Source organism: Crotalus tigris, unplaced genomic scaffold (assembly GCF_016545835.1).
Source record: "Crotalus tigris isolate CLP2741 ecotype Arizona unplaced genomic scaffold, ASM1654583v1 scf7180000019116.999743, whole genome shotgun sequence".
NCBI lineage: Eukaryota > Metazoa > Chordata > Lepidosauria > Squamata > Viperidae > Crotalus > Crotalus tigris.
In genome coordinates this window covers 131,151-157,902 of record NW_024097382.1, presented here as the reverse complement: position 1 = coordinate 157,902, position 26,752 = coordinate 131,151, and the positions used below count along the sequence as shown (strand labels likewise).

At 36.9% G+C, this 26,752-nt stretch overlaps 2 protein-coding genes across 2 annotated transcripts in view; one reads left to right on the top strand and one right to left on the bottom strand.

Moving 5' to 3' along the window:
• Window positions 1-25: 25 nt before the first annotated feature.
• On the bottom strand, window positions 26-13,758 carry PCID2 (PCI domain containing 2). Its single transcript, XM_039359739.1, has 15 exons — window positions 13,431-13,758; window positions 12,605-12,678; window positions 11,485-11,574; window positions 10,535-10,608; window positions 9,989-10,054; window positions 9,407-9,448; window positions 8,766-8,820; window positions 8,473-8,576; window positions 7,815-7,890; window positions 7,568-7,709; window positions 6,796-6,896; window positions 4,789-4,862; window positions 3,488-3,613; window positions 2,047-2,170; window positions 26-772 (listed from the first exon to the last, which is right to left on the bottom strand). Exons 2-15 carry the CDS (start codon window positions 12,638-12,640, stop codon window positions 683-685), a joined length of 1,200 nt encoding a protein of 399 aa, XP_039215673.1. The 5' UTR covers window positions 12,641-12,678; window positions 13,431-13,758; the 3' UTR covers window positions 26-682.
• An 11,222-nt stretch (window positions 13,759-24,980) lies between these two features.
• The window catches only part of LAMP1 (lysosomal associated membrane protein 1), a 28,533-nt gene continuing 26,761 nt past the window's right edge, over window positions 24,981-26,752 (top strand). The window contains exon 1 of the mRNA XM_039359747.1: window positions 24,981-25,208. Coding sequence (XP_039215681.1) covers window positions 25,160-25,208 — 49 coding nt within the window. The 5' untranslated portion in view covers window positions 24,981-25,159. The remainder of the gene's footprint in view (window positions 25,209-26,752) is intronic.

The window sequence follows — 26,752 nt, the reverse complement described above, 5'->3', positions numbered from 1 at the left end:
CAAGAATTTACAAATTACACCACTGTAAACTAAATTCATTGTATTAGCACTGCAGATAATTACTTAAAGATATGCTTAATAAAAGCCCTACATTGCTTATAGATGCTAAAGTCAAATTAACAACATAGCAGCCAGTCTCACTGAAAGTACCCTTAAATTGTAAATTTAAAAATGTAAAACATCCCAAAATGGGTTCTGTTTTTACTATTATTTTTCATTTTCTACATTTAATTAAACTTTGAAAGATAACACATTCGGTCATTACATTTTTTAAAAATATATAGCAATATTAAAATTGAAAACATTATCATCACATTATGAACACTGAGTTCACCAGAGGTTATCAACAGAATATAATGCTGTTTATTCAAATTGGGATTTTTTATCAAGAAAAAGCCACAAAAAAGTTCTGCTGGAACAATACACAGTTCATTCTGTACCTATTCTGAAAACAGCCTTCCAGAAGGCGGTTTTGAAGATTACAGAGAGGGGACCGCAATCATTTCCTTTGAGTGGAAGAAAGTAATGGAGCCATTCGTTCTCTTCTGTGCTGCAGCCATCTCTTCAACAAGTCCTTGCCAGTTCTCCATTGCGTTGTCCTAAATATAAGACTGTTCCACTTTTTAAAGAGGGCTTCTCCAACCGTAATTCCCGTCCAGGAGCAACATTCCTCCATCTCAGTTCAGCATACAGTAGAAAGTGGAGGGAAAGGATTTTGCTTGCTGACGACAAGCTTCTGATGCTGATGTGATATATAGCCCTTAATGTGACCCTAGTTTGGGGAGAAAAACCCACAAGCATCAGCCTGGTAAATCTAGAATAATTTACATATTTCTCTTAGGTTTCAATATTTATTTAACTATGTATATTTTTTCCATGTATGCTATTTTTGAAAGATTAATTACAGATCAGAGCAATATTATACACAGGGACATGCTCTTGTGTGAGGTTGTGTGATTTAGGCACTAGATAATTTGAATAAGCATGTACAGGGCTCAGGGCTAATGTGTGGTAATGAGTAAGAGTAGGTAATGTAAGTGAGATTATAAGATTAATAGATTATTTTGTATCAATATTCAAGTAGGAAACAAAGTCACTGCAAACAACATATTCTGAATTAATGCTCTTTTTCCTGGTCTTGAATAATGTCATTACCCCACCTCCCCACCCCCCAAAAAACAGATTTTTCTTGTTTTGCACAAGTGCCTCAGGAGAATGATAATCCCAAACTGAATCCTCAACTCACAAACCAGCAATTACAAATTAGTCCATTATTCCCAAGATATGCCCAAATTACCTCCAATTTAAGAACTGTTGTTCTAAATCAATTTGGCATCCTCCAGATTAGCAAAACATAAACACATGTATTTATAAAGTTAAAGTTAAAATACAAACACATGTATTTATAAAGTTAAACTGAGATGTTTTTTCACCATGCTAGATCAGAATTTGGGCAGTTAAAATTCAGCACTGGTTGGAAGGCACTAGACTGGGAAAGGTGCACTAAAAGGTATCAAGCAGGTATAAAGGAATTGCTTTTCTTGAATCAACATTGTGTTATATATAATCCTTTCCACACATCATTGCTGCTGATACCTTGAATGTCTATTTTCCCTGAATCTGTTCTCTTCCAGCTATACCAAAACTATGAATTTCTAAATTCTCTGCCAATTTGGCCACTGATTAAGGTGGCTGGGAATTTTGGGATCTGTTACCTCAGTGAAGCCCAAAGACACAAGGCTGAAAAAGGCTGATGTACTCTCATCCTAATACAGAACCTGGGGCAGCTGGCAATGTTTCTCTGACTATAAGCTAGTGATTAATACACCATTAATACAATGTTGGAGAAATACCTAATTGAGAAAAAAATTGTCCAGTTCCATTGTCCTATTGAGTAACCATTTGTCCTTTTATGCTTATGAATATACAGAGTACATTCACTGTATATAAGTAGGATTTAGAGACATTAAAGTTATAGTACAGCAAGCTTACAACAACAGCAAATGTTGTTTCTATCCATGCCATGTTATGAATGCCAACACTTACCATGTAAATGAGATTAGCCAAAATGCACTGGACTTCATCAATATCGACATCAGTGACTTTCATGAATTTCAGGGCAACCAGAAAGGCATCTAGAGCTAGCTGGTGAGTTTTAAGTAACAAGTATCTTAAGGAAAGAAAAAAAGAAACCATCACAGTTTCTATTATTGGCAGTAATTCCAATCTAGGCTATGCCTCAACCTCCAGATCTATCTCCTTGCTGGCTACTTATATTTCTGTGAATGGAAACATGTACAAATTCTACTTTTCTGAGAAAATTATTGTAGATTCTATCATATAATCTGGCGGATCCAGCCAAATTTCATTTAGGGAGAAAAGGTGCATTAAAGGGCAAAACTGTTTCAACCAAGGTACCTCAAATGGGCCAACTTACAGAATGTCGGGACCCATTACTCCCATGGGAATGAAATTTTGGAAAATTCTTGCTGTTTCAGCAGAGCTGCACTGCTATTCAGTGCCACTGCTCTGCTGCCATGGTTATGTGACCCTCATTTACAACATTCCCTGACACCTTCCCATAAGTCAATGGGGAAGCCTGGGAAGCTTGCAGGGAGAAAGTCAAAGGGGACCATGTGACCATGGCTGATGACAGGAGCACTGTGGCAGATCTGGACTTGCATTCTCTGTTTTGGTGAGGAAATATATCTGAAAGGATGACCCAATGGATCATGAGTTATCTAGTTAGTCCCTAATATTTGGAACCAAACTGTCCCATTATTACTTTATTTGGGGAATGAAAGAGAATCTTGTCATTTTACTAATAGATTAGGGTTAAAAGTAACCCAAAGAAGCAAACCTGGTTATTCCAGAATAACTCAGTTCATTAAAAGTATTAATTTAATAACTATAAATGCTTAATCAAAATAGAACATAAAATTCATATAAACCAAGCTTCACTTTATTCCCTGACTATAACTTTTCTCGGCTTGTCTGAATTGTTACTACAATCAGAAATTCCCATTTCAGAGACCTCTCTTTTTTTTAAAAAGCATGGAGGGACAGTTTTTCTCTTACCAGATATTTAAAATAAATGTTGCAAGCATGTCTCTGAAAATTGAAAGCATTTAAAACAATAGATTCCAGACGCTTCTGAAAAACATACTACTGATTAAAAAAAAATACTAGCAGAAATTTCCATTTAGGAAAATGGTTAAAAGCAGAGGCTCTTCACTCAACAAAAAATATTCCTTACAGTAAAGGAAAAGTAAGTAGTATAATTCTGGTTAATGTGGCCTTTTCCCTATTATAACATCATACTGTATACCAGTGGTATCAAACTGCCGACCCGCGGGTCAGATGCGTCACGTGGAAGCTACACCCACCCCATTGCTGGCAATGGCAAAAACGGCGCGAGTTTGACATGCCTGCTATATACAGTTAATGACACCTTAGCCATGTCAAGCAATATAAATGAAATTCTTACACTTTCTTGAAGAGATTTCTGTAGGTGATGATTTTCAACTTCTCAAGAATAAGAAAGATACCACAGCGAATGAAAAATGTCTCATGTTTTGCCAGAGCATCGTTTAATAAAAGAAGGTTCCCTTCACTAAAGGAATTAGAAAATCAAGATTTTGAACATTCCCAAAAATTCACAGTGACTGTATATACATATAACTTGGGATGCATAATAACCTTCTGAGTGATGAGCAACAAATAGCTTCATAGGAATTCATCAATTTATTTGACTTTTCCAGTATCTTTGCCTCTCCCCCACAGTCAAGAGGAAGAGTAAACTAAAACTCTGTTTCACTTTAACCTGACATGTTATTAAAGGAGAATGTGGAGAATTCTAATCTAACAGTCCAAGAGTTATAGACTTGTTCCATGTTTATTTTGCTGGCTTACTCAGAGGTGTTATCTAAATTAAGCAAGAATCATTATGCAACAATGGTAAGTAGTGGCCCATTCCCATTTTCTCTTTTCTCTGAATTCCCAAACATAATTACTTCTTCCCACCCTACATCAAACTATAAAGACCCTGAAAGCTCTTTCACAATCTAGTGAAAGCATCATTACTACACACTACTAATATCTTCCCATTGCAAGCAGCTATCTTGCTGCAAGAAGAGATACAACAGATACACCATCCAATTGCCCAGAGAGAATCATTAACTTAGCATTAGCAACCAGCATGATATTCCTCAGAAAGAAGCCCAGAAATAAATTAACAACCAGTTTACAAAAATCAGACCAAATCAGTAAATTAACACTCCAGTTTATATGAAAGAAGAGGTCTAGTCAAAGTAAAACAGAATTTTACTTTGTTCTTCCTTCTGATTCCATGGAGGAGAAAGTCCACAAACCAAGATTTTGCCTGAGATGTTTCTGCTTGTGCACACCACACTAAACCAATATTTAGAGACACCAATATTAAGCAAATGGATTGGCAACTTTTTGGATTCTGGGATCTATTTTGCAAAAAATGGTAGGGCATTAGTACAAAGCAGGCAGAGTTACAACTCATGTAGTTATGGTTGGGATGTTTCATTTATATCCTGGGGAGAGAAGAATGTTGGTTTAATTTGCTTTACAATTCTCATTATTTCATTACACTTGTATGAAATTAGGGACTAAGAAGAGGAAGTAGAGAAAAAATCTGTGGTTTTTTTCTTGATTTGTTTTAACATAAAGCAGTTTATGTTACATTGTAAGACAAATATAGTTTGCAGTCTTATTATACTAATAGGATTATAAGTATGTAATTCCATAAATGAAACTTACCTCACAGCTTTTGTAACTTCTGCAAATTGCATGAGGTCATATTTTTTTAAAAGCTGGACCATTGGCATATGCCCCTGAAAATCCAAGTATAATTTTAAACTCAATGCAAAAAATTAGAAACACCAATAATCAGTTTTTTCCTAAAGCTATAAATGGTCATGAGTTGTTCTACCACCACAGCCAATTTCCTAGCACTACAGAGACTGTTTTTGACTGTATCTTACCCCAAATAATATCCAGCATTTGTCAGATTCCAAACTGGGTCATATCATATGGGGACCAAAGTCATATCTCTAAAATGTCCTACAGCCCATTTCCATTACATATTATTCCTAGTCGGAATGCCATTTTTGAACAGAAAGCCCAATTTGAAAGACTAATTCTGATTCTAGCAGAAAGAATCTACTGCAGTGGTTCTCAACATTTGTGTGACGGCGACCCCCGTCACACAAACGTTCTGCGCATGCGCGGCGCCGCGCACATGGGGGAGCGCTGCCCCCATGCACGGCGTGCAGCGTGGCGCCCCCATGCACGGCGTGCATGCGCGGCGGCGCCTCCGTGCGCGGCGCGTATGCGCGGCGCCGCCCCCTGGGGGGAGAAAATGGCGGATCGTCTTCTTTGGCGACCCCGAAAAATGGTCAATCGACCCCAAATGGGGTCGCGACCCATAGGTTGAGAACCCCTGATCTACTGAAAGCAGTCATACTACCTTGGATTTGGAATTGTGAGTTTTGCATTTAGCAAAGGATATCAAAGAACCTATTCTTTCTCTTCTTCCTGTGTTCTGAAGTTTAAACTACAGTTTATTCCTAAGTGTTTGCAACAGGAGTTCCAATTAAGCAGTTCTGGAATTTCATTAATGATTCCAGCTCTCTGGAATCCAGCTTGTCATTCTCAAACCAGATCTGATGGCATACTCTGTGCTCAATCCAGTTTCAAGTTTTTCCTGACTAACTGGAGTTACAAAACACAACTAACAAATTTATATGCCTAATGGGTCCCAAATCTTACATGTCTTCTGTAAACTTTTACTTATGGTGGGCAACTCCATAAATCTCTGGCTAACAAAGGGCTCATTCCCCAGTTCTTTACTAAGTACCAGAACATATTTTAAGACCAGAGATTCTAATGTGGCACTCTGCTGATATCCGACTTGATATCTATCAAGATACATATTCTCATAATTTTAACGTTAACATTCATTTTCATTTAAACAAGGTAGGGAAAGAATGTGTGACTTCAGGATTTCTTTACAACACCTTTGCCAGAAGGAGCCTTAGGAACCATCTGTACTTTTGTTTGGGTAATGAATTAACAAGTTGCAATTGTATTTTTGCTCTATCCTTAAACTATATCTGTGTTTTTTGTATATATTGGCTACATATACTCAACTCTGGATCACATGATCATGAAGGGGGAGGGAAGTGGGCTCAGAAGAGTGGAGTAGGTAGCATTCTGAGCCATGTCCTACAGCCTTCCCACATGGGGATTTTTTTTTCCTACAGTTCCAAAGGCAGATCTGGCCCACTATCTTTCTGTTGACTTCCAGATTTGTCTCCTTCTGTTTAATTTTTATAGAGTCATCCTGCTGCCAAACAAATAGACAACAGAGACAGTCCTGAGCTCTTTATATAATTTCTTTCCAACAGTTCATTAGGTTGGCAAGAATAAAAACAGAAACCCAGCATGCTACAAAGCAAAGTGCCAGCTTCTTCCATTACATTGAATGAACTCCAAACAGAGCTCTAGTCTTTCTTTTTTTAAAAAATGGACAGTTGCCAGCCCAAGCTTTGCAGAAACGCATTCCCATTCCCCATGTGGGAAGGCTGTAAGACATGGCTCAGAAAAAAGACATATCTTGAATAGAAATTAGAGTGGATGAAAGGGGCAGGTCATCAGATAATTTGTGAGAATGTCCAGGACATTCTCATAATTCCAAATTCTTTCACTATTCATCAAAAGTTCGGAATCTTTTCTGGAAGATTAGTAAATTCAAATGCCACTTACCAGTAACATTTTCACTGGCAGCAAATAAATCAATATCATTCTTTTATTTTTCTGACTGGACCGGTGACAGTGCTCAAAGGCAAAAGACAGATACTCTTCAGCTACAAGAAGACAAAGAGAGAAAGTCATCAGCACAGACCATGAGCAAGTACTGGGTGACGATACATTTTTTTTAGCAATCTTTCCAAATATAGCTCCATAGCCAGTCCTCCAGAAGACTGCAGATATCCTACTACAATGTAAAATTTAGCTCTTCAGAATAACAGAATAACAATCGGAAGGGACCTTGGAGGTCTTCTAGTCCAACCCCCTGCTCAGGCAGGAAATCCTAATCCATTTCAGACAAATGATTGTCCAAAGTGTATGTTTTTACGCCATATCAAGGCAAAATTAAATCAGCTGAGATTTCAGTATACATTATATATATTAAAAGCAATGTATCTCAACATTGGCCATTTTAAGATGGGTGGACTTCAATTCCCAGAATTCCTCAACCAGCATACAATAGAAAGATCATGATTATTCTCAAGAATCATTTGTACAAATATTCAGGTTTAATAGAACTGTTCTCCCACCCAGAGTTTTATGAAATTAGCAATTTATCTATTTCAATAATGTATATTTACAATGAATTTAGATGAGTTTATTCAGTCACAGATCTGTAACCTGTGGAATCTTTAAGATACTGGGATCAGATATATCAAACTAACTTTTTAAACGTATCAATCTGCAAAATCTCTTAGCAAAAAACATGTTATAATATGATAAATACCTTGTTTAAAATCACTATCAAACATGGCCTTCCTTCCAACATAGTATCTGTATGTTACTCTTTGTGCCATGCTATATTCATCCTTAAGGTTTGAGCTATCAATTGCTCTTATCAATGGTTTACACAGGTGAAGTTTATTGATCTGGAAAGAACAACAATATTAGCAAAGGGGAAGCTACATGTTGACAATCAATCTTGAGTTAAAAAGATAGAATTCATGATAAGATTTTCAAGGTTCATGTCATACCTTAAAATATATTTTAAATAATTGATTCACCAGAAATAACATGCCCCACTTTTTTGAATCGTCAATGCTGGCTCGACTGTAACAAATATTATAAAAATGATCAAAATTAATGTTTTGTCCTTAAACACACATATTAGGCTTTGAGTTACATTCCTAAACAAGTGTTTTTGCATACCAAAATCATAACCAAGGTCTGTAATCATTATAATCCTCTTTGTACATATCCAGAAACATTCTACTGAGCTCATCAAATCTAAAGTAGCATATATAAGAATCACCTTATAGGGGAGATGGGCCACGTAAAAAATTAATAAGTAAAATCATAATAAATATAAATGTTATGAAGGTCTGTTTCAATTGTGACATTTATTGATAAATTAATATTTACATTAATTTTCAACCCAACAAATTCAGACCTTAAGAGTGAGGAAACTTTGTCTTAAGAAAAATAACTTCTGCTTTGGATAAGTACAGTTAATGATTTGCCACAATAAAGCTCTGAAAGAATTCCGAATTCAACTTATGGGCAATTTCACAATTATCTCCTGAGCCAAGGAAGATTGGCATACAACAAGCCTACAGACCAATTTACAAAGTAAAAAAAAAAACGTAATCTACATTTCCAAATAATTTAACCTAGGACTAAGGATATACTCACGTGTCGCTTGCACATACACGAAAACAGCTCATAAGAAGTTCAGCTGCTTTTTCCAACATGTCACCAACTTTGCCTTTGCCTTTCTTTGCCAGTTGTTGATCAGCCTATCATGACACAATAGTGAGATACAATCACCCAGAATGTATAGTGTATACACAAGTGAGCAAATACCTTTGTGTATTCTTGAGCATGTTTCAGGCCAAGCTCAGAGCATCTCCATTTATTACTCAGTCCATCCCAATCTCTTCCATTCCTTCAGCATCTATAATTTTGGCCCAAGCAGCAATACTTACACTGTTGGCAAAAATTCGAAGATCAAGTGCCACTGCATACATAATAGGCAAAGCCCTGGCAAATGAGAATTCAACCCAGGGTTAATCTTGCAAACACTGAAAAATGATCTGCTGCTTACTTTTAAACACAGCAACAAAACATCTTTTATATTTATTATTGTAACATGGACAATGAAATTCTACAGTTTCTAATGAGTTCCTTTAATTTCCCCCAATATTCAGGATATAGAAAAAGCACACCAACATCCAAGCCCACATTTACCCAGGACAAATGAGGCCTTGAGAGATTTCATGGCTATTTCAAATTCTTCCATGGGCTTTTGTTAGTATTTGTTGAGGATAGTCAAATGGCTGAAAATTATAGGAAAAGGCTAGCTTAATGCAAATAAAATCAAATGTTGATTTTAGTTGTCTTTATATCTTTCTTCAATCTCCATGCCATTCTCTATGTATGACAAACTACTACTTTTGGTCCATTAAGAGATCACTTTACTTCTGTTTATCTTCAAAGTTGAGAAATATTTGAGATATTAAAATGGGTTATCTCTTGTCTTCCTCTTACCTACGTAAAATGGAATATTTCTCACCAGGCCAATTCATTTATATTTTGAGATATAGATTTATGTTAACCAGGTACTTACCAGTTTTCTTCTTTGTGTGCTTGAAAAGCTCTCAGGAAAGATGTAGAGAGTATAGGAAAATTTGATGAAATTTGATTCATTAAAAAAACATCATGCAATTTAGTGACACAACTTTAAGTGTGAACCCACAGCTTAACACTGATATAAAAAGGCAAGAATAATGTCCATGGTTTAATATGAACATTCAAAGGACTTACATGACAGAAGCCACTCACATTCTGATCAGAAGAGACAACAACTATTATTACACCATGCTGCTAATTACCAAATGTTAACATCCTCCTTATCTAGAAATGCAAATCTATTGACTATAAAAGCCAGGCATGAAGATTCTTACATTGGGTGTGTTTTGTATAATCAGCCCCCCATTAGATTGCCCAGAAATCTAACAAAGACACGATTCTTTAAGTATTTACATCCAACAGTATAGCTGACCCTATAGTATAGACAGACCCTGAGTTAAGTAGTAGATTGTACATTTACTTGGTCGTTAACCCAACACTGGTAATTCTGTAGTTTGTGCTGAAAGTTTAACTCCAAATTCCACTGCAGGTTTTTGGAAGAGTGAATGGTAAAGGATATTGTACAACAACTGTTTGGCATTTATACGCTTCTACAAAATCATGGTTGGCAACTGCATAAGTACATCTATTAAGAAAAATGAAACATGAATTTTAAATAATAACCAAAATTAATTTAGGTTATATTCTTTTTACTTCAATTTAATAAATCTTAACCATTTTTAAATCCAACTGTATTTCATGATTCTTGCTTCTTAGTAAACTTGTCTTGCAACTTAAATATCAGACTTCTTAAATGGCAACAAGTGATACCTAATTTCATTTGCTAAAAAGGGTAAGTGAGTAGAATGCTTACCTGATATATTTAGAATGTTTTATTTTTCTGCTTTAAAACTTTTCAGGTAAAAATCTATCTAAATATTTGTTTTGGAAAAACTGGTTTTAAAAAAATAACTATTCTTTTACACCATTTCAGCCACTTCTACACTTTCAGAATAATTGCTAAGATATCATTTTTTTTAGTGCAAGGTTCCATTTGTGACTACTTGGAATACTTGAAAGTAAGTGCACTGTGCTCCAGGGGGCATCTTATCCCACCCAATTTTACCTTAAATGAGCAGCAAACATCTCATCATAAGGTGGTTCCAACACTTGTTGACATTTTTCTTCTGGAGATGAAAGCTAGTTATAAAATAGAGACCATAGAGGAAAATAAGGCCTTGTTGGCCACAAAATAGTTTGACAAAAACTATGAAGCTGGAGAAGTACAACTTAACTGCCTATGTCTTTTTTTCTCATATAACAGAAAAAATAACAGAAATAATTTTATAAGTAAACTGCCTAGCCAAATTCTATTTTTAAGAAGTCCTGAAGATATTTACATCATTATTCTTTCAGTCAATGATATACAGCATGGGAGGAATTTGTCACTGTCATTGGAATCAGATTCAAGAGTGACTAAGGTTCACATTTTATAACAAGGATAAATCATACATGCAACTCAAACAAAGAAAGAAATGAGCCTCAGAAGGCAATTAGGTTTCAAAAGCTTAACATACAATGATGCATGCTAAACCAAATACTTTCATGAGGCAACATTTAATCTAGAAGCTGGTGATTAAAAACATTGTACAATATATTGATTTTAGAATCACAGAATTCTGGATTTAGAAGGAACCACAAAGATTATTTATTCTGATCCTTTGCAATGTATAGAAAAATAAGTTAAACCTTCTTTCATAGGCTGATATCCAACCTTTTTTTTAAAAGATGTCAAAACAGTTCTGTAGGAAGATTGTTGAATAGACCTTTTACATTGACTAAGTTATTGTAGATACCTCGTCATTAAAAACATAAGCAAACATTGCAATACCTTTTAGGCATGGAATCCATAGCAAATCAACAGTTCAAAGATGTATTTAAAGTATTTTCCATGGCTCTGATTATGGCTATCTAACAATCCTATATATTTCTATTTAGGAATAAATAGGTTATGTTCCTTTATTGAATTCAACAGGACTTCAATACATTTACAGGATTTCAGTCCAAATGTGTTACCTGCAGTCTTGGATTTGCAACATGAGGATGTTTAAATGACACTAATTCTGCACAAAACAATCCTTCTCTACTATCAATAGATTCTAGTACCTGTGAAAGAAAACAATATAAATTTAGTATTAGTTTAGAGGACCAATAAGAAAACTTTATTAAATCTTGGTAGTTTTGACTATGACCACCATAGTGCCCAGCAGTAGGGAGTAACATGTGACTTTCCAGATACTGCTGAATACAGTTCTCACCACTGATAATTGGAACTGGAGTCCATGAACATCTGGAAATCACATATTGTCCATGCATTTTTTATACTATGGAGAAACCTCTCAGAATCACTGAAGAAATAGAGCTGGGCCTTGGTACAAGTCTCATTTTTTAAAAACTAAAAATAGCAATGAAATAAAGAAAAGATATGACTAATTTAAAGTGAACTATTTCATTTGATTCTTTCTAATGAAAAATGAATTCAAAATGTCACTCATATAAATGAAACTTTCAGAGTCAGAGAGCTACACCTCCTGCCTTAATCAGTACAATAATTAAAAACATATTTTTTGAGATTGATTGTATTTATGTATATGTTGCCCACTCAAGTAAGAAAAATGAGGATAAGACTAATAGTAGAATAGGTGGCTATGTAATAACTGAATGGAAATTCAAACTCCCATTAGATTAGATTATCTGCTTAAGGGCTGATTCACTTTGTAAACTAAAAGTAGAGTACATAATAAATAATATTGATGTATCAGAAATATAGAAATACAGAAAAATTAAAGCACACAAGTATGAGTACTATTTTTTGTAGACAGTTTAAGGGTAACTTACACTAAAAATGAGTTTAAAATGCTTTTAACTGTTTGTTAAAGTCATGTTTAAAAGTAACAGAAGAGTGGACAAGGATCACTATTAACCCTTCATGAAATTTAGTCTATTAAAATATTACTTTTAACAGATAATCTCATGCAATTATTGAAGGCGAAATGTTTCTACTATTTCATGTACATTCCATAGAACATTATCAGGATTGGAATAGTTCTAGCCAAATTAGAAGAATTTTTCAAAATATACCAAAATGAATGATTAATAACAGATGATTTTTCTTCAAATTATACTTATGAATTACCTGCTGCAAATATTGGTTGATACTGATATGTGCCATTGAAAGAGTACTGCGTAAAATTAAGTGAATGCTTTAATCTGAAAAATAGTAGACATTAGTATGATAAACACAATAGTAGAACAAGTTAGCCAAATAACTTCACTGCTGCCATTACTTTTTCAATAATAATTCCAAATCCCATTCCTTAAAGCTCTGATCTACCATCCATAGAGGCGGCGCATCAGAATTTTCTCTGGGGGCCATTACCAATATAGTTGGAAGTACACTTATTAGTAATAGCTCCTTGCTTTTAGCTTCCCCATCGTTTAAACACTCATTTAAGGGTTGTTCTGTCTTCCCCAAATTGACTTCCTAGAGGCCAGCCTCCTTCAGCACATAGTAGTTGGATTCTCTCATCAATATATGTAGGTCCCAACTGTCATACTACAAAACTGATATATCAAAACTGATTTTTAATTTATATGATACACTAATAAAACTCTACATTAACTCATTGGATTAATTCAACTGTCCTTTTTAATCTGGCAGTGACTGATTACAGACAAACAGAAAAGGATAAGATCTTTGCAGGAAAGCTAAACTTAAAAGTTACAGGTATGGCTTTTGCTGTCAAGTCCGAGGAGGGATTAAGGGCGCGTTGGCAGATATTATTGAAAAACAGCTCCCGTCGGTGCTTCGAAGCAAAGCCGATGTGCAAATAACCAGAGCTGCATTAACAATACACTAGTCACGGTTGCTCATGGCTGCGAGACCTAATCAGCAGCGAAAATAAGAAGCGATCCTCTGCATATCCACCCAAGCCAGATTTAATAAGTGAAAAAGACGGAACCTTCTGGAACATAAGGACCAACACGTTTATTGCAGCAGCAGAAGCTTCGCACGAAAATATCTCGATTTCCGGAATCCACAACCGAACCTTTCCCGATCGCTAACAAACAGTCACGATGCCCCGGAACGCATGCGCACAACTCTCCTATTGGCTGCATTTTCTTCCAGCGCTGCCTACAGTACCATGAGCCCGATTCCTGAACTACGTCACTGCTGGATCGCCATACAGGCTCTGTTGTAGATAGACGGACCAAGCACAGCTTTCAGGCTCCTCTATTGCGGATTGGCTGTCTCCGATTTAATATTCCGCCTACTCCCAGGTCCCGCGACCTGCAGTGGAAGCGATTCCTAGGTACTAATCCAACCGAACGAGAAGGGCGTGTCGATGCAAATAAACGGGGTGGGGCTCAGCGAAAGCGAACGTTCGAAGCCATAAAAAATCTGGCGGCCACTAGAGGGCAGCAAAGAGGTAGTGACCTGGGGAGGTTTTTTTAGTCCATATTTCTAGTATTAGTTTTTCTCATATCTCCCAATTTAAAAGCCCAATATGGGTGCTTTTTGCTTAGGTTAAGCCAGTGTTTCCCAAACTTGACAATTTTAAGGCATGAGGACTTCAACTCCCAGAATTCCACAGCCAGCAACGCTGGCTGTGGAATTCTGGGAGTTGAAGTCCTCATGCCTTAAAATTGTCAAGTTTGGGAAACACTGGGTTAAGCTATCCGTTTGGTCAGCTAATTTCCAGGTTAAAGAAATACGTAACCTACGAATTAAAACAGAAGTAAACGTTTAGTTGCGTTTAGAGTAAACCTGTTGTCATTTAAGCGAATATAGTTCTGATTTTATGCAATTCTCAATTTTCCTAAGGAGACGAGGGAAAAATAAAGCCCACGAAGAGGAATGTCCTGCAAAAGCTTTATTTAACCACAAGCCATTTGTTCGGATTGCACGCCTTGGCTACCATTAAGGCAGCGCAGAGTTTTAGGCAGATTCTGTGCAGGCTGACTCCTGGCTGTGTCGGGGCCGAATGTATCAGTGGATCGGCGCTATAACTAGCGAGGAGGAAGATCATATTGAAGGAAGACGAGGGAAGCCTGTGGGGCTCGTTTGTTAGGCTGTTCAGACGACGAAATGGACTCGAGTCTGCGAGAACATCTCCCTCGAGCGAGAGGCAGAGGAGCCATTTTGAGAGGCGCCGCGGGGAAAGGCCCGGGGGGTGCATCGAGCGAGAAAAGGGAGCACTCTTCTGCAGCCGCGGCAGCTCTTGGGTGAAACAGCGCGGCGCTTCTGGAACTTGTGAGCAAACTGCCATTTCCACGAGAAGTCATTTACCTGAATTGTTGATCATTTGTAAAACCCCAGAACCCAAACTGGAGGATGGATGGATGGGTCCCCTTTCAAAAGCCTTTGCCTTTTCGCTTCGACCAGTCGGCAACTGGTTTCTTTGCCGCAACTGGTTTCTCAGATGAGTGGATCCTGCGATCCGCCAAAACCAACAGCAGCATTTCTCAGTCCGGCCCTCCCCTCTTGATCGAGTTAGCGAGCACCAATGGGAAAAAAAAATGCAATCGAAAGGTTTAGTAATTTTAAGGGTTTTGTTTGTAGATTTCTTTTCCGCCCATTTGCTTTTATAATAGAATGGTCCGGTGCCGTTCAATTAGATTGGTTGAGTGCCATCAAATCTTTTTCAATTCCTGAAGACTCCGTAGATTTTTTTCCCATGAGGATCTATCCCAGCCTGTTCTTTCAAGTCTCCCAGCGGTGAACCATGAATTATCCCCTCTAACTCAAGCCACCCACCTTGCTGGTGGTCATCACCTTTTTCTCTTTCCTTCCACCTTTCTCAGCATTAGAGTCTTTTCCACAGAACTAGGTCTTTGCATAATGTGTCTGAAATGGAATGATTTGTTTCAAGTGAGAACTCTTGAGTTGATTTTGTTCGATGATCCATCAGTTTGTTTTTTGGCTGTCCATGGTATTTTAAGAAAATAATATAATTATATTAACCTAAATATGTTAGGTTTTATTAGACTTATTGTGGCTAAGTATTTAACTAAGTCTTTAGGAGTCATGAGCTCTCAGATATTGATTTCCTGTAGCCACAGGTGCAACTGGTCACTCTAGTTTGACAACCTAGTTGTCTGCCAAAATACTTTGTTCTATACAGTATAGTACTTTTAAAGTCTTAACAAGTTATCCTCTCTAGCTTTGAATCTTGGAATCCTAAACAATCATGTCTATCTGTTAATCTCATCTACAGTGTAAACTTCTACATCTACTGGAAGAATTGTTCTGTTCAACAGACTTTCATGATCACATGAGTGTGCATAGGATTGGAGTCAACTTAATGTGAGAGTAAAGCCATAATGTCTTGTCCAGGTTTTCTCATGTATATTCCCTTGAGGTAAAAGGATATTAACCTTTGAATGTTGTCCTGGGAGGTTAGAACATTTTCACGCAACTATACAAAAGTCTCGTATAGTATCCTGTCCCTTCTGACTTCACCAGTTAGATCTGTTTATTTATTTGTGCCATTTCTGTGCCACTGACTTTCAAATGTAGAATTACATAAAATCATAAAATTATAGCTATATTACCACCACCACCATTAATGAAATCTGGTATCCCACAGCAACTTCCTTCACTTCATCCATTAAAAGTGCTGCTTTTGCATTCCATTTTGCACATGTTGAATTGTAAACCTTGTGATTTTTGAAGACTCTCAACTTTCACTGCTATTATACTTCCCATATGAATCTGAGTCATGTTAACTCTGAAAGCATTTTTTATTTTTACAGGACTTAGTTTGTACCAAGTGCAATACATGTGTGTTTGTACATGTTACAATTGTGCTGGCATGCAAAGAAGAGCTACACCTGGGCTTGTTCCTGCAATGCAAACACCCCTGGCCTTGTGACTAGGGTCATTATTGCTTGTCATGCAGATTACCAACTATGAGAGTTGGCAAAGTGCAAGAATAAAGGGAAGGTGTTTGGCATTGAGCCTAGGTTACATCAGAATCTGGCAGCCATTTGAGAACTGAGGCTGTCTATTTGCTGAAATGTGACATTCTTGAACTTTTCTTCATCTTATTTATTTAGTGTATTTGTGGATATCCCTGCTGTTTAATGAGTATTTGAAAATAAGCAAACATGGAAAAAAGATATACTAGAATCAATTACATTCTTTGCTTTAGATTCTAATGCTACTAACTTTTTAGGACACAAAATATATTTGTGTTTGAAACAGGAAGCTTTCAGTATCCATGGGTCTTTGCTATAGGCCTCACCACTTTGTTACAACCTGCAGGAAAAATGTAGTTGCTTTTATTACAAAGGCAGTTTGGAATCTTTTCTTTAGCATACCTATTATTTGGTATGAATGCTTTTTGTTGACAGCTCACTGAAAAATTGGAATTGATCAAAGTAAAGCCTGCTAGTATGAATAATGAGATAACACATCTATTTCTGGGTTTTCTAAATCTTTAATAAGGCATCATGTATTTGCCTGTAAGTTGCTCATTTCCTCTCCTCCTCTTTGATGTTTGACATAAAGAAATACAAAATAAACTCAGGGGCATATTCCCATGGTGAATTATATAAATTTTATGCTACAGGAAGAATTATTACTTAAAGACATTTCTATGCATATTTTGTCTATAGTGTATTCCAAAATGATCAGCAGGTCTTAAGTAATTATGATAAGACTGAAGTTTTTAAGGTTTTTGCCTCATTCTCTGACAACTATTGCTTCCTTAAAAATGTTGCTCAATATGAATAATAGCACTCATTGCGTTCATACATGAAACCGTATCTTGGTTATCATTGGAGTACTGGATTTTGAAGTATCAAAAGCAACTTCTCTGTGCTTGCAACTATGACCAAGCATGTTCATTTAATACTATATTGAATATAGATTCACAAAATGTAAATCCTTTAAGAGGAGTTTAAAAAATGATACAAGTAGGTTCAAAACGCTGTACTGCTTTTTTAACACATCCATACATAATGCACACCCATGAGCTATTTCCTTTTGAGGTAAGAACATTTACCACAGTACAGAAAATAAGAAAAGATACTTAAAACTGTGAGATAAAAGGGGGGGGGAGGAAATACAGCTAAATATAATTTATATCAATGTTTACAGCTAAATATAATTTTGCTATACTTCACCTTATGACATTCTTCTGTTAGGCACCTACATAGTTTTTACACTCATGTGAAACAGATTGCACAATTCATAAGCAAGCTGTATCTATATTTTAACATTATTTCAGTCACTGTGTCTACATTTTTCAACATTCTTAACAGCATTTATGACTTCTTTTGCAATATTTGTTTCTTGGACATTAAATGTACAGCATTCATTTAAATTCCATTCTTCAACATATCGTTATATTCCCTTACAAATCTCTAAAATAATCCTCCCACCATTCTCTCACTTGTTTCATACCAAATCACTTCATCATTTTTATTTTTAATCCATTAACTCTATTAATTTAATAAGATCGCGACTGTAGCATAAAAGTAGAGTCAGTTAATTCTAGATCATCCATTAGCTCCTCCTGTTCCTTATATTGTAGTTTGTATATGCAGCCTAATGCATATTTATGTTTATTTGGGAGTAAACTCCTTGTAGTTTGGAAGATATTTTCAGTCTTCTAAATGGCCAAACATTTTGGCTTATATTAGACAGTGGATTGATATATAAACATAATTTCACAAAATTGCCCCCTTTTGAATATAACATTAAGAGATTTGGCATTGGCATTGTGATGTTAAAGAAATTAATTTGATGTTGAATCTTATAACAGCTGCAAGATTATTGGTCGGGCAATATTGGAAGAAAGATTCTTTGCCCAGTATGGAAGAATGGATTCTTAAGGTGTCTAATTTAGCAGAAATGGCAAAAATTTCTGCTTATTTGAAGGACTATTCACAAGAAAGATATATTTCGGTTTGGAGAAGATGGATAGACTATATTCAAAATAAATATGGGAATAAAAAGTTTCATTTACTTTTTGAATAATGAGTATTATTGTTACTATTACTAGTATTATTATTATTAATAGTTTATTATAGTGGACTTTTTATTATATCGTATTGTTTAAGAATTAGGATATTAATTTGTTTATGTATTATGCTTATTTAGAATTTGTTTATTTTATGTTAAAAGGGAGTTAAAGTGTATTATGGATTTAGTTTTTATATAGTTGGTTAATGTTATTTAGATTATGATTGTCATATTTGTAACCCTGTATTCAGCTCTGGTCAAGAAGCAACAGTGAGAACCGAACACGGAACCACTGATTGGTTCAAAATTGGAAAAGGAGTCCGGCAAGGCTGTATACTGTCGCCCTGCCTATTTAACTTATATGCAGAGCACATCATGAGAAAGGCAGGGCTAGATGAATCAAAAGTTGGAATTAAGATTGCCGGGAGAAATATCAACAACCTAAGATATGCAGATGATACCACTCTAATGGCAGAAAATGAAGAGGAACTAAAGAGCCTCTTGATGCGGGTGAAGAAGGAGAGTGCAAAAGTTGGCTTGAAACTCAACATTAAGAAAACCAAAATCATGGCATCCGGCCCTCTCAATTCCTGGCAAATAGATGGGGAAGAAATGGAGGTAGTGACAGATTTTATTTTTCTGGGCTCCAAGATCACCTCAGATGGGGACTGCAGCCAAGAAATTAAAAGACGCTTGCTCCTGGGGAGGAAAGCTATGGCAAATCTAGACAGCATACTAAAAAGCAGAGACATCACCCTGCCAACAAAAGTGCGTATAGTCCAGGCCATGGTTTTCCCAGTTGCAATGTATGGCTGTGAAAGTTGGACCATAAGAAAGGCTGAGCGCCAAAGAATTGAGGCCTTTGAACTATGGTGCTGGAGAAGACTCCTGCGAGTCCCTTGGACTGCAAGGCGTTCAAACCGGTCAGTCCTAGAAGAGATCAACCCCGACTGCTCTTTAGAAGGCCAGATCCTGAAGTTGAAACTCAAGTACTTTGGCCACCTAATGAGAAGGAAGGATTCACTGGAGAAGAGCCTAATGCTGGGAAAGATTGAGGGCAATAGAAGAAGGGGACGACAGAGAATGAGATGGCTGGATGGAGTCACTGAAGCAGTAGGTGTGAACTTAAATGGACTCCAGAAGATGGTAGAGGACAGGAAGACCTGGAGGAACGTTGTCCATGGGGTCGCGATGGGTCGGACACGACTTCGCAATTAACAACAACAACAACAAATTCAGCTCTGGGAAGAGGGGGAGGGGGAGGGAAGGTTTGGGGTTGTTTTGTTGTAAACTTTTGTAAAACTTTTCTTTTTTTTTATTAATTTTTTTTTATTTTTTAAAACATACAATCATTTATAAAAATACAATAAAATTTTAAAGTAGAAGAAAAAACAAACAAACAAAAAAAGAAACAAAAAACCCCCTACCCTCCCTCCCACCCCAACCCCCCTCCCTTCACTTCCCAGAGCAGAATACAGGGTTAATAATAAAAAAAATTATAATAATTAAGAAAAAAGAAAAAAAAGAAAAGAAAAAAAGAAAAAAAATATCATAATTAACCTTTAACTCCATAACCTATAAAACAATTCTCTATAATATTTAAAATTCATTCATAAAATAAATGAAACTTTTTAATTCCATACTTTTTCTGGATATAATCTATCCACCTTCCCCATACAATAATATATCTTTCTTGTGTATGATCCTTTAAATAAGCAGAAATTTTTGCCATTTCTGCAAAACTAGATACTTTAAATATCCATTCTTCTAAAGTAGGCAAGGAATCTTTCTTCCAATATAGACCTACTAGTAACCTTGCTGCAGTTAATAAATTCAACATCAAAGTAGTTTCTTTTTCATTTAAGTCAACAAAAATACCAAGTAAAAATAGTTGAGGAGTAAACTTTATCTTTTTTCTAAAAATCTTTTGAATGTTCCACCAAATCATAATCATAAACTTTTGTAAAACTTTTCAATTAAAAAAAAAAGAGAGATTTGGCATTGTTACATCCATCAGACCAGCCTGGAAATGGTGCCTTAGAAGTGGCAAACCATTGCCAATCAGCTTAATCGTAACAAGAGTTGGCCATGGTAGAAAACTGCATTCACCAGCTACAATGTTATGTAATTGGGGTAAACCTAAACCCAATCTCTGTGTTTTGCTGGAGTAAGGGCAATGCCTAATCCTTTGCAGCAAGGATGAGATAGGACATTTCTCAGTTACATTTTTTTTTAATGAATACCCATTTTATCTGTATTTATTGATTTTTTTTCTGACCAGAGTCATGACAAAGATCAAAAGGACTCAGCCAATAGCTTGGTGACCTCATAGTTATAGTTCATCCTGTTTCTTTAGTCCATCAAGGGTACTTTCACTTTCTGAGCTTTAGTCTCATGCATTGGGGTTAAATTTCCATTGAGACCAGGGGTGTCAAACTGGCAGCCCACGGGCCAGATGCATCACACACAGGCCATGCCCTTCCTGGCTCCACAAAGGCAAAAAAAGTCACGATACATCATGTGACACGATCAGGTTTGACACCCGTGATCTAATAGACTATGAGTGTTTGATTGCACAAGGTAGAACAGGTTATTTTAGTCTCTTGAAGTTTTCATAAAGGTTTCCTGTGTCGCTAAATGGAAATCCTTTGAAGCTTTTGCTCAGAAATAACCATTCAGTCCCTGCAATATTAGATCTACCATGTTTTTGTTTTTTACTTGTAGCTGTAACACAAGACTTACACAAATTTAACCGTCTGATAAATATTTCCTGAAGGGCCTAGCATATCTCTCTTCTCGACCATTCTGGCTACTTCCAGTCTGGAGCCTTCCCCTTGTCCCCTCTATGAAAAAACTGAAATCCTTGGAACCACAGAACAGAGTTTTGCCAGAACCACAGCAGCTTTTGGAGGAGATATGAAATTTATACAGAGCAATTCTCACCCTCCCCTACCCCACCATTACAAATGTATTGTTAACCTTTTACTCAGGTTAAATGTCAGTGCATTACCTATAGAGATATTTCTATTGAGGAAACATGGACCAAGCAAGTAGGTGTATTGCTGAAAGGTTGATTGAATTACAAATCTTAACTAGGCTGATCTCTTTGAAGGCAAGAAGACAATGCATTTTTAAAACAATCAGAACCAGGAAGTCTTTTGTGTCTTTGCCTTGAACAGAGAATAATCAATGTTAAGATACTTTTATTTTAGTAAAGGTGTACCTAAGTCAGAACTTGTTGCAGCTGGACAGCCAACTATGAGCATTCCCTCTCATCACAAGACTTGCAGATAGAAATCTTCTGGTTTTGTTAAAAACAGATTGACAAAACTGAAAAGGTGTTTCAATATTAAAGTCATAGAAGTGATATTGGATGTATAATGAAGAAAAGGAAGAAATATGTTCATAACCTTATTTCATAGTGAAATAACAACTAGCATTTCCAGTAAATGTTAAGGTTCTTGTTTTAGGTACATAGAAACTGTTGTTCATAATTGTCAGTTTGACTAGCAATCAGGCAAGCCTTTTCAAAGCCAGCTGGATGACTTTGGGCCAGTCATTCTCTTAGCTCAGCCTATCTCACAGAGTTGTTGTGGAGAAAATATAAAAATGTTTGCCACCTTGAGTTACTATATAGACTGAGTAATAAAGTCAGGATAAAAAAATCTAAACAAATGTACCTGGAAGTATCTGGAGTTTTGAAATTTCCACTTGATAACTATTATCATATGTGATGTCACCGTGCATATAATCATGATTCAAAATTATAGTCACAGAATAAATATAATTATTCAAACCTTTGTTGCAATTTTTCCTTTGTATTACTAAATGACATATAAACTGGAGGGTTGAAAAAGTGGGTTGCATTATTCATTGATAGACCCTATATGAAGGACAGACACAGTGGTGCTTAAAATTTGTGAACCTTTTTGAAATTTTCAGAACTTCTTCCTAAATATGACCTAAACATGTTCTGTTCTCTATACAAGCCCTAAAGAAAACACAATTAAACAAGTGAGTCAAAAATACTATACATGTTCATTTCTTTACTGATGAAAATAATTCAGAGCTACATGTATATGTTCAATAACCTGCTTAATGTACCAATATCTGAAACATCTTTAGCCAAAGTCCATTGTAGTTTTAGTTCTGCTTTTAGAATTCTGATCAAACTTCATTTTGAAATTAAAATTATATAAACAGTATTCTCATGGTGTAACTATCTGGCACAGAGAAATCAGTGAGGCTATGTGATTGGGTGCACATTATAAAGATTATGCTGCATCATTCTGCTTGAAGAGTTTTTTTAATGGAACAAAAAGTTTGTGACCCTAGAATGTACTAAATATTTACTTGGAGAGGACTAATTAACATTATTTTTAAATGTTATCTTCTTAAACTATCCTTAGTCAGATCAACTGTCAAGAGAGTAATTACATAAAAAAAACATAGTAACTGAACTTTCTAATTAATTCAAGGCATACATTAGTGGGTTTTTTACTCATATGAAGTGAATTAAACTGCCTTACTCCAGGACAGTTGCTTTGTGAAATTTCATGTAACATCACAGGATACTTTAGTTTTCTTTTGAGAGTTGTCCTGAATGTTTTAATGTGTTTAAATGTCTTACAAAGCAGGGGTGTCAAACTGGCATCCCACGGGCCAGATACATCAAGTGCAGGCCGCACTCACCCCAGTTCCGCAAAGGCAAAAACGTCATGGTATGACACATGATGCAATCGAGTTTGACACCCACGTCTTATAGCATGAAAACATATGTGAAAATCACATCCATCTCCTTATTCCTCCCATTTACAGAACCATTTATAGTAGCTTCCCTTCTGCTTATTTAGATATGCTTACAAATGCAAAGAACTAATTTCATGGTTTTTGTCATTGAAAAATAGTAGCCAGAAGACTTTGATCAGTTGACTTCAGTGAGCTTTCCCCTAGTTAAGTCTTCAAGGTGTGGGAAGTCAGCCCCCTCCAGAGGAGGAAATATTAAAGAGGCAGAAAAGCATGCCCAGTTTTCTTAACAGCCCCAAGTTTTCCTCCCCCAAGCAGAAACCAGCTCTGTAGAAATGCAGATGTAAATAATCCAGGAAGGTTGAAAGCCCCCAGCTAGTTTAGGAAGACAAAGACACCTAAAATCTACATACCCCACCCAAACTCTAGTCTAAGATAGGACATAATAAGATTAACCCACAGATGCCGAAGGGCACACTCAGACTCAGGTCAAAGTTCATGCCACAGGAACAACTCCAAAGGAAAGGCTCAAGAAAGTATAAAAACCCACTCTCGACAGGTGCTCTGTCTCTTTCTTCCAGAGCCATCTTTCTGTCTGGCTGTCCTCTTCAATAAACTGCAACCTTCTTTCTAAAGCAGATGCCATGTTATTTATTCCTGGCTTGGACTGAACCATGAAGAAGACTTCCTTCAACAAAGAGAATGCAGTCCTATACAAAATTAAAATTATTTCACATTTTTTCTGCATTCAACATCACAATGTAATGAAGATGTAGGAGTGTTCTTCCAGTGACTTTTTGTTGAAACACACCCTGAATTCCACTTTGGAAGAGTGTCCATGATGGATGATCAGGAGTCAATGCTTAAGAGTTATCAATTATATTATTCTGTGTTAGCAAAGTCTCAGGTCTTGCCAAAACTTTTAAAATTAAGCATGAACTTCATAAAAAAAGTTTATGAAATTATAACACAAAATGTAACACATATTGCTTTGTATAAATCAGATTCAGCAATACATTTGCTAGCAATCAAGACAGGTTCACTACTTAAGATTTCCTTCGTTATTCATTACACTTTCTAGGTACATACTTAATTTCTAGAAAATAATCACTAATAAATATTTATTAATTATATTAACTATTAACTACTAATAAATATTCCAGTTCTGAGCAGCTTACACTCCAATAGCAGTATGCAAAGCAGATGTAACAAAACAAGTCACATTTTGTGTCAGTACCATCAAGAGGGCGGGATAGGAATTCAGAAGGGATCAAGGCTTGATTCTAAACCCTTCGGATATACGAGTTCAGTTTCCCCCATTCAGATGAATAGCCGTCTCCCGTGCCGTCACTTTCCTAGTTCTGTGCAACTCTGGATCCTATCCAGGGTTTTATTGTGAGATGAACAGACGGATACTGAAGTGCCACAAACCCCTCGAGTGTCTCTGCACGAATTGCACGCCTCTCCAAAAAGGTGGCGACGAGAACACTTCAAAAAATGCACTTTATCTGACAAAAAAAACCTATTCCATGAACTTTCGGTCTGATTCAGATAAACGCATTTACGCTGCTAAAATACATTTTAAAAAAGAACCCCTCGACCCCTAGTTAGCCCCGTGCAGCATCACGCGGTTAAACTAAGCACAGGGCAACAAGAAACCGCTGCCCAGGCGATCTTCTCTCGCGCTTGCCCCGTTTGCTTTGATGGTATTCTCGCGAGAGCGTGATTCTCGCGCCTACCCCTCCCCCTGTAAAAAAAATGAAGGAGGCGGGTCTTAATTGGTATCAGGTGACAATGAGGGCAATAACGACGGAGGGGCGGGGGTGGGGCTGAAGTCCCAGGTCATGTGATCGCGCCCCTGGTCGTTTTTCAGCGCTGCGCTGGGTCTCGGTCCCTGTGTCCCGTGGTTGCTCGCAGCTTCGTGTGGCGCTTCTCTTCTTCCAGGTCCTCCCTTCTCCCTCTAAGCGCTCCGTCATGGCAGGCCGAAGTGCGGTGGGTTTCCTCCTGGTGGCTGCCCTACTCGGTGAGTGTGACCGGGGCGGTTTCTCCTCTCTCAGCAGGGCGAAGGCCCGCAGGGAAAAGGCTTCCTGCGTAGCGCTGGACTCGCCTGGCTCTTCCCGAGGGCACCGGACGAATCCCCCCCCCCGCCCGAGGTTCGGTCGGTCCAGCAGGGCGGCCAAAAGGAAAGGTAGGCGGCCTTTCCTAGGTAGATTGGCCGCCTCCTTGCTTGGCGAGGCGGGTCGTTGGCTGCCTTTGGAGAAGGTGAAAGGATGAAAGAGAAAGGGTTTCCTTTCCCTGCTCCTCTCCCCACCGGCTGCCCGATCACATCCGCCGCTTCTGCTCAGTGTTGAAACTGGCTGATAAGAGCCTCCGAACCGGATCGGCTGTCTAAACTGTCCATTAAAGAATGCGTGATGTATAACACGGAGGTGCTGCTAAGCGGCCCCAGCCTCCTTTTGTATTCTGGTGTCATTTCGTAATGCTTGGAGTAGTGAAATCAGTGCCTTTCCTTTCTCCCTTTTGCTTCTTCCTGAAATTTTATCCGAGCGCTTTTTTTTTTTTTTCAGTAGAGGAAATGACTAACTACTTTCTTCTTTTTTTGCCCTTTTGGGGCACTGTAATGTAAAATAAGCTGCTCTTCCACCTTCCATTATGCTGGGTAATTGGGAAATTTTAAAGCTGGAGGCCTCATTTTTTTCCTTGGCCGTGTTTAGCCGTGTTTTTAGAATTTGTTGCTGTATTCTCCTTCCAACTATGTTTTGCTGCGGAGATGCTTTGCTCCAGTATTTGACTTATACTGTATTTCTTACAACTCTCAAGGTGTAGATCTGGGCCTTAGGTTTTAATTTATGGTGGCTTGGTGTTGTTCAAAGCTTGTATTAACGAAAATAAGAGAAGAGTTGAAAAGAATAGCAGCTCTAAACCCTTCCCAACTATATTCGGAGAAAAAAAATCTAGTTCATTTTACTCAGAGGGAATAGCTCAAAGCAACAGTTTTGTACAAGAAGACTGTAACTTCTCCCTGCTCAAAGGGCAACAAGCTGTTAGTGTTATATGAACTATTGACGAGTTCACAGATTTATTTAGATGGTAAATATCTTATCCTTGAGGAAATTCCCTGTGGATTTTTATTATATATTTTCTAAGTAAAAGCATTTTAAAATATTTTGCTGTGTCATTTAAGCATGATTTATTTAGCATATAACAGCAGAACTTTTGGTTCTTTTTTTTCTTCCTTTTTTGAAGATTCTGGATTTCTGCTTTCCTCCTCTAAATGTGTTACATCTATCTGTATGTTTATTTAAACAACCCAAATTTCTCATGTAGTTTATTATACTAGTAAGATTCAGTTGGTTCTACGGTATATCCAGGTATTCTTTACTTTGTGAAAACTAGGTAGGTGTGGTTCTTTGAAGAATCATGCAATATGCTACCATTGATCCAAATTACAGTAAATTTCCTTTATGTCTTTCTATGTCAGTATTTGTTACCAGTATACTTACTTTGATTCTACAATGTTTATGATGATAGGGTATGAATGAACTTATACAAACTTGAGTAAATATT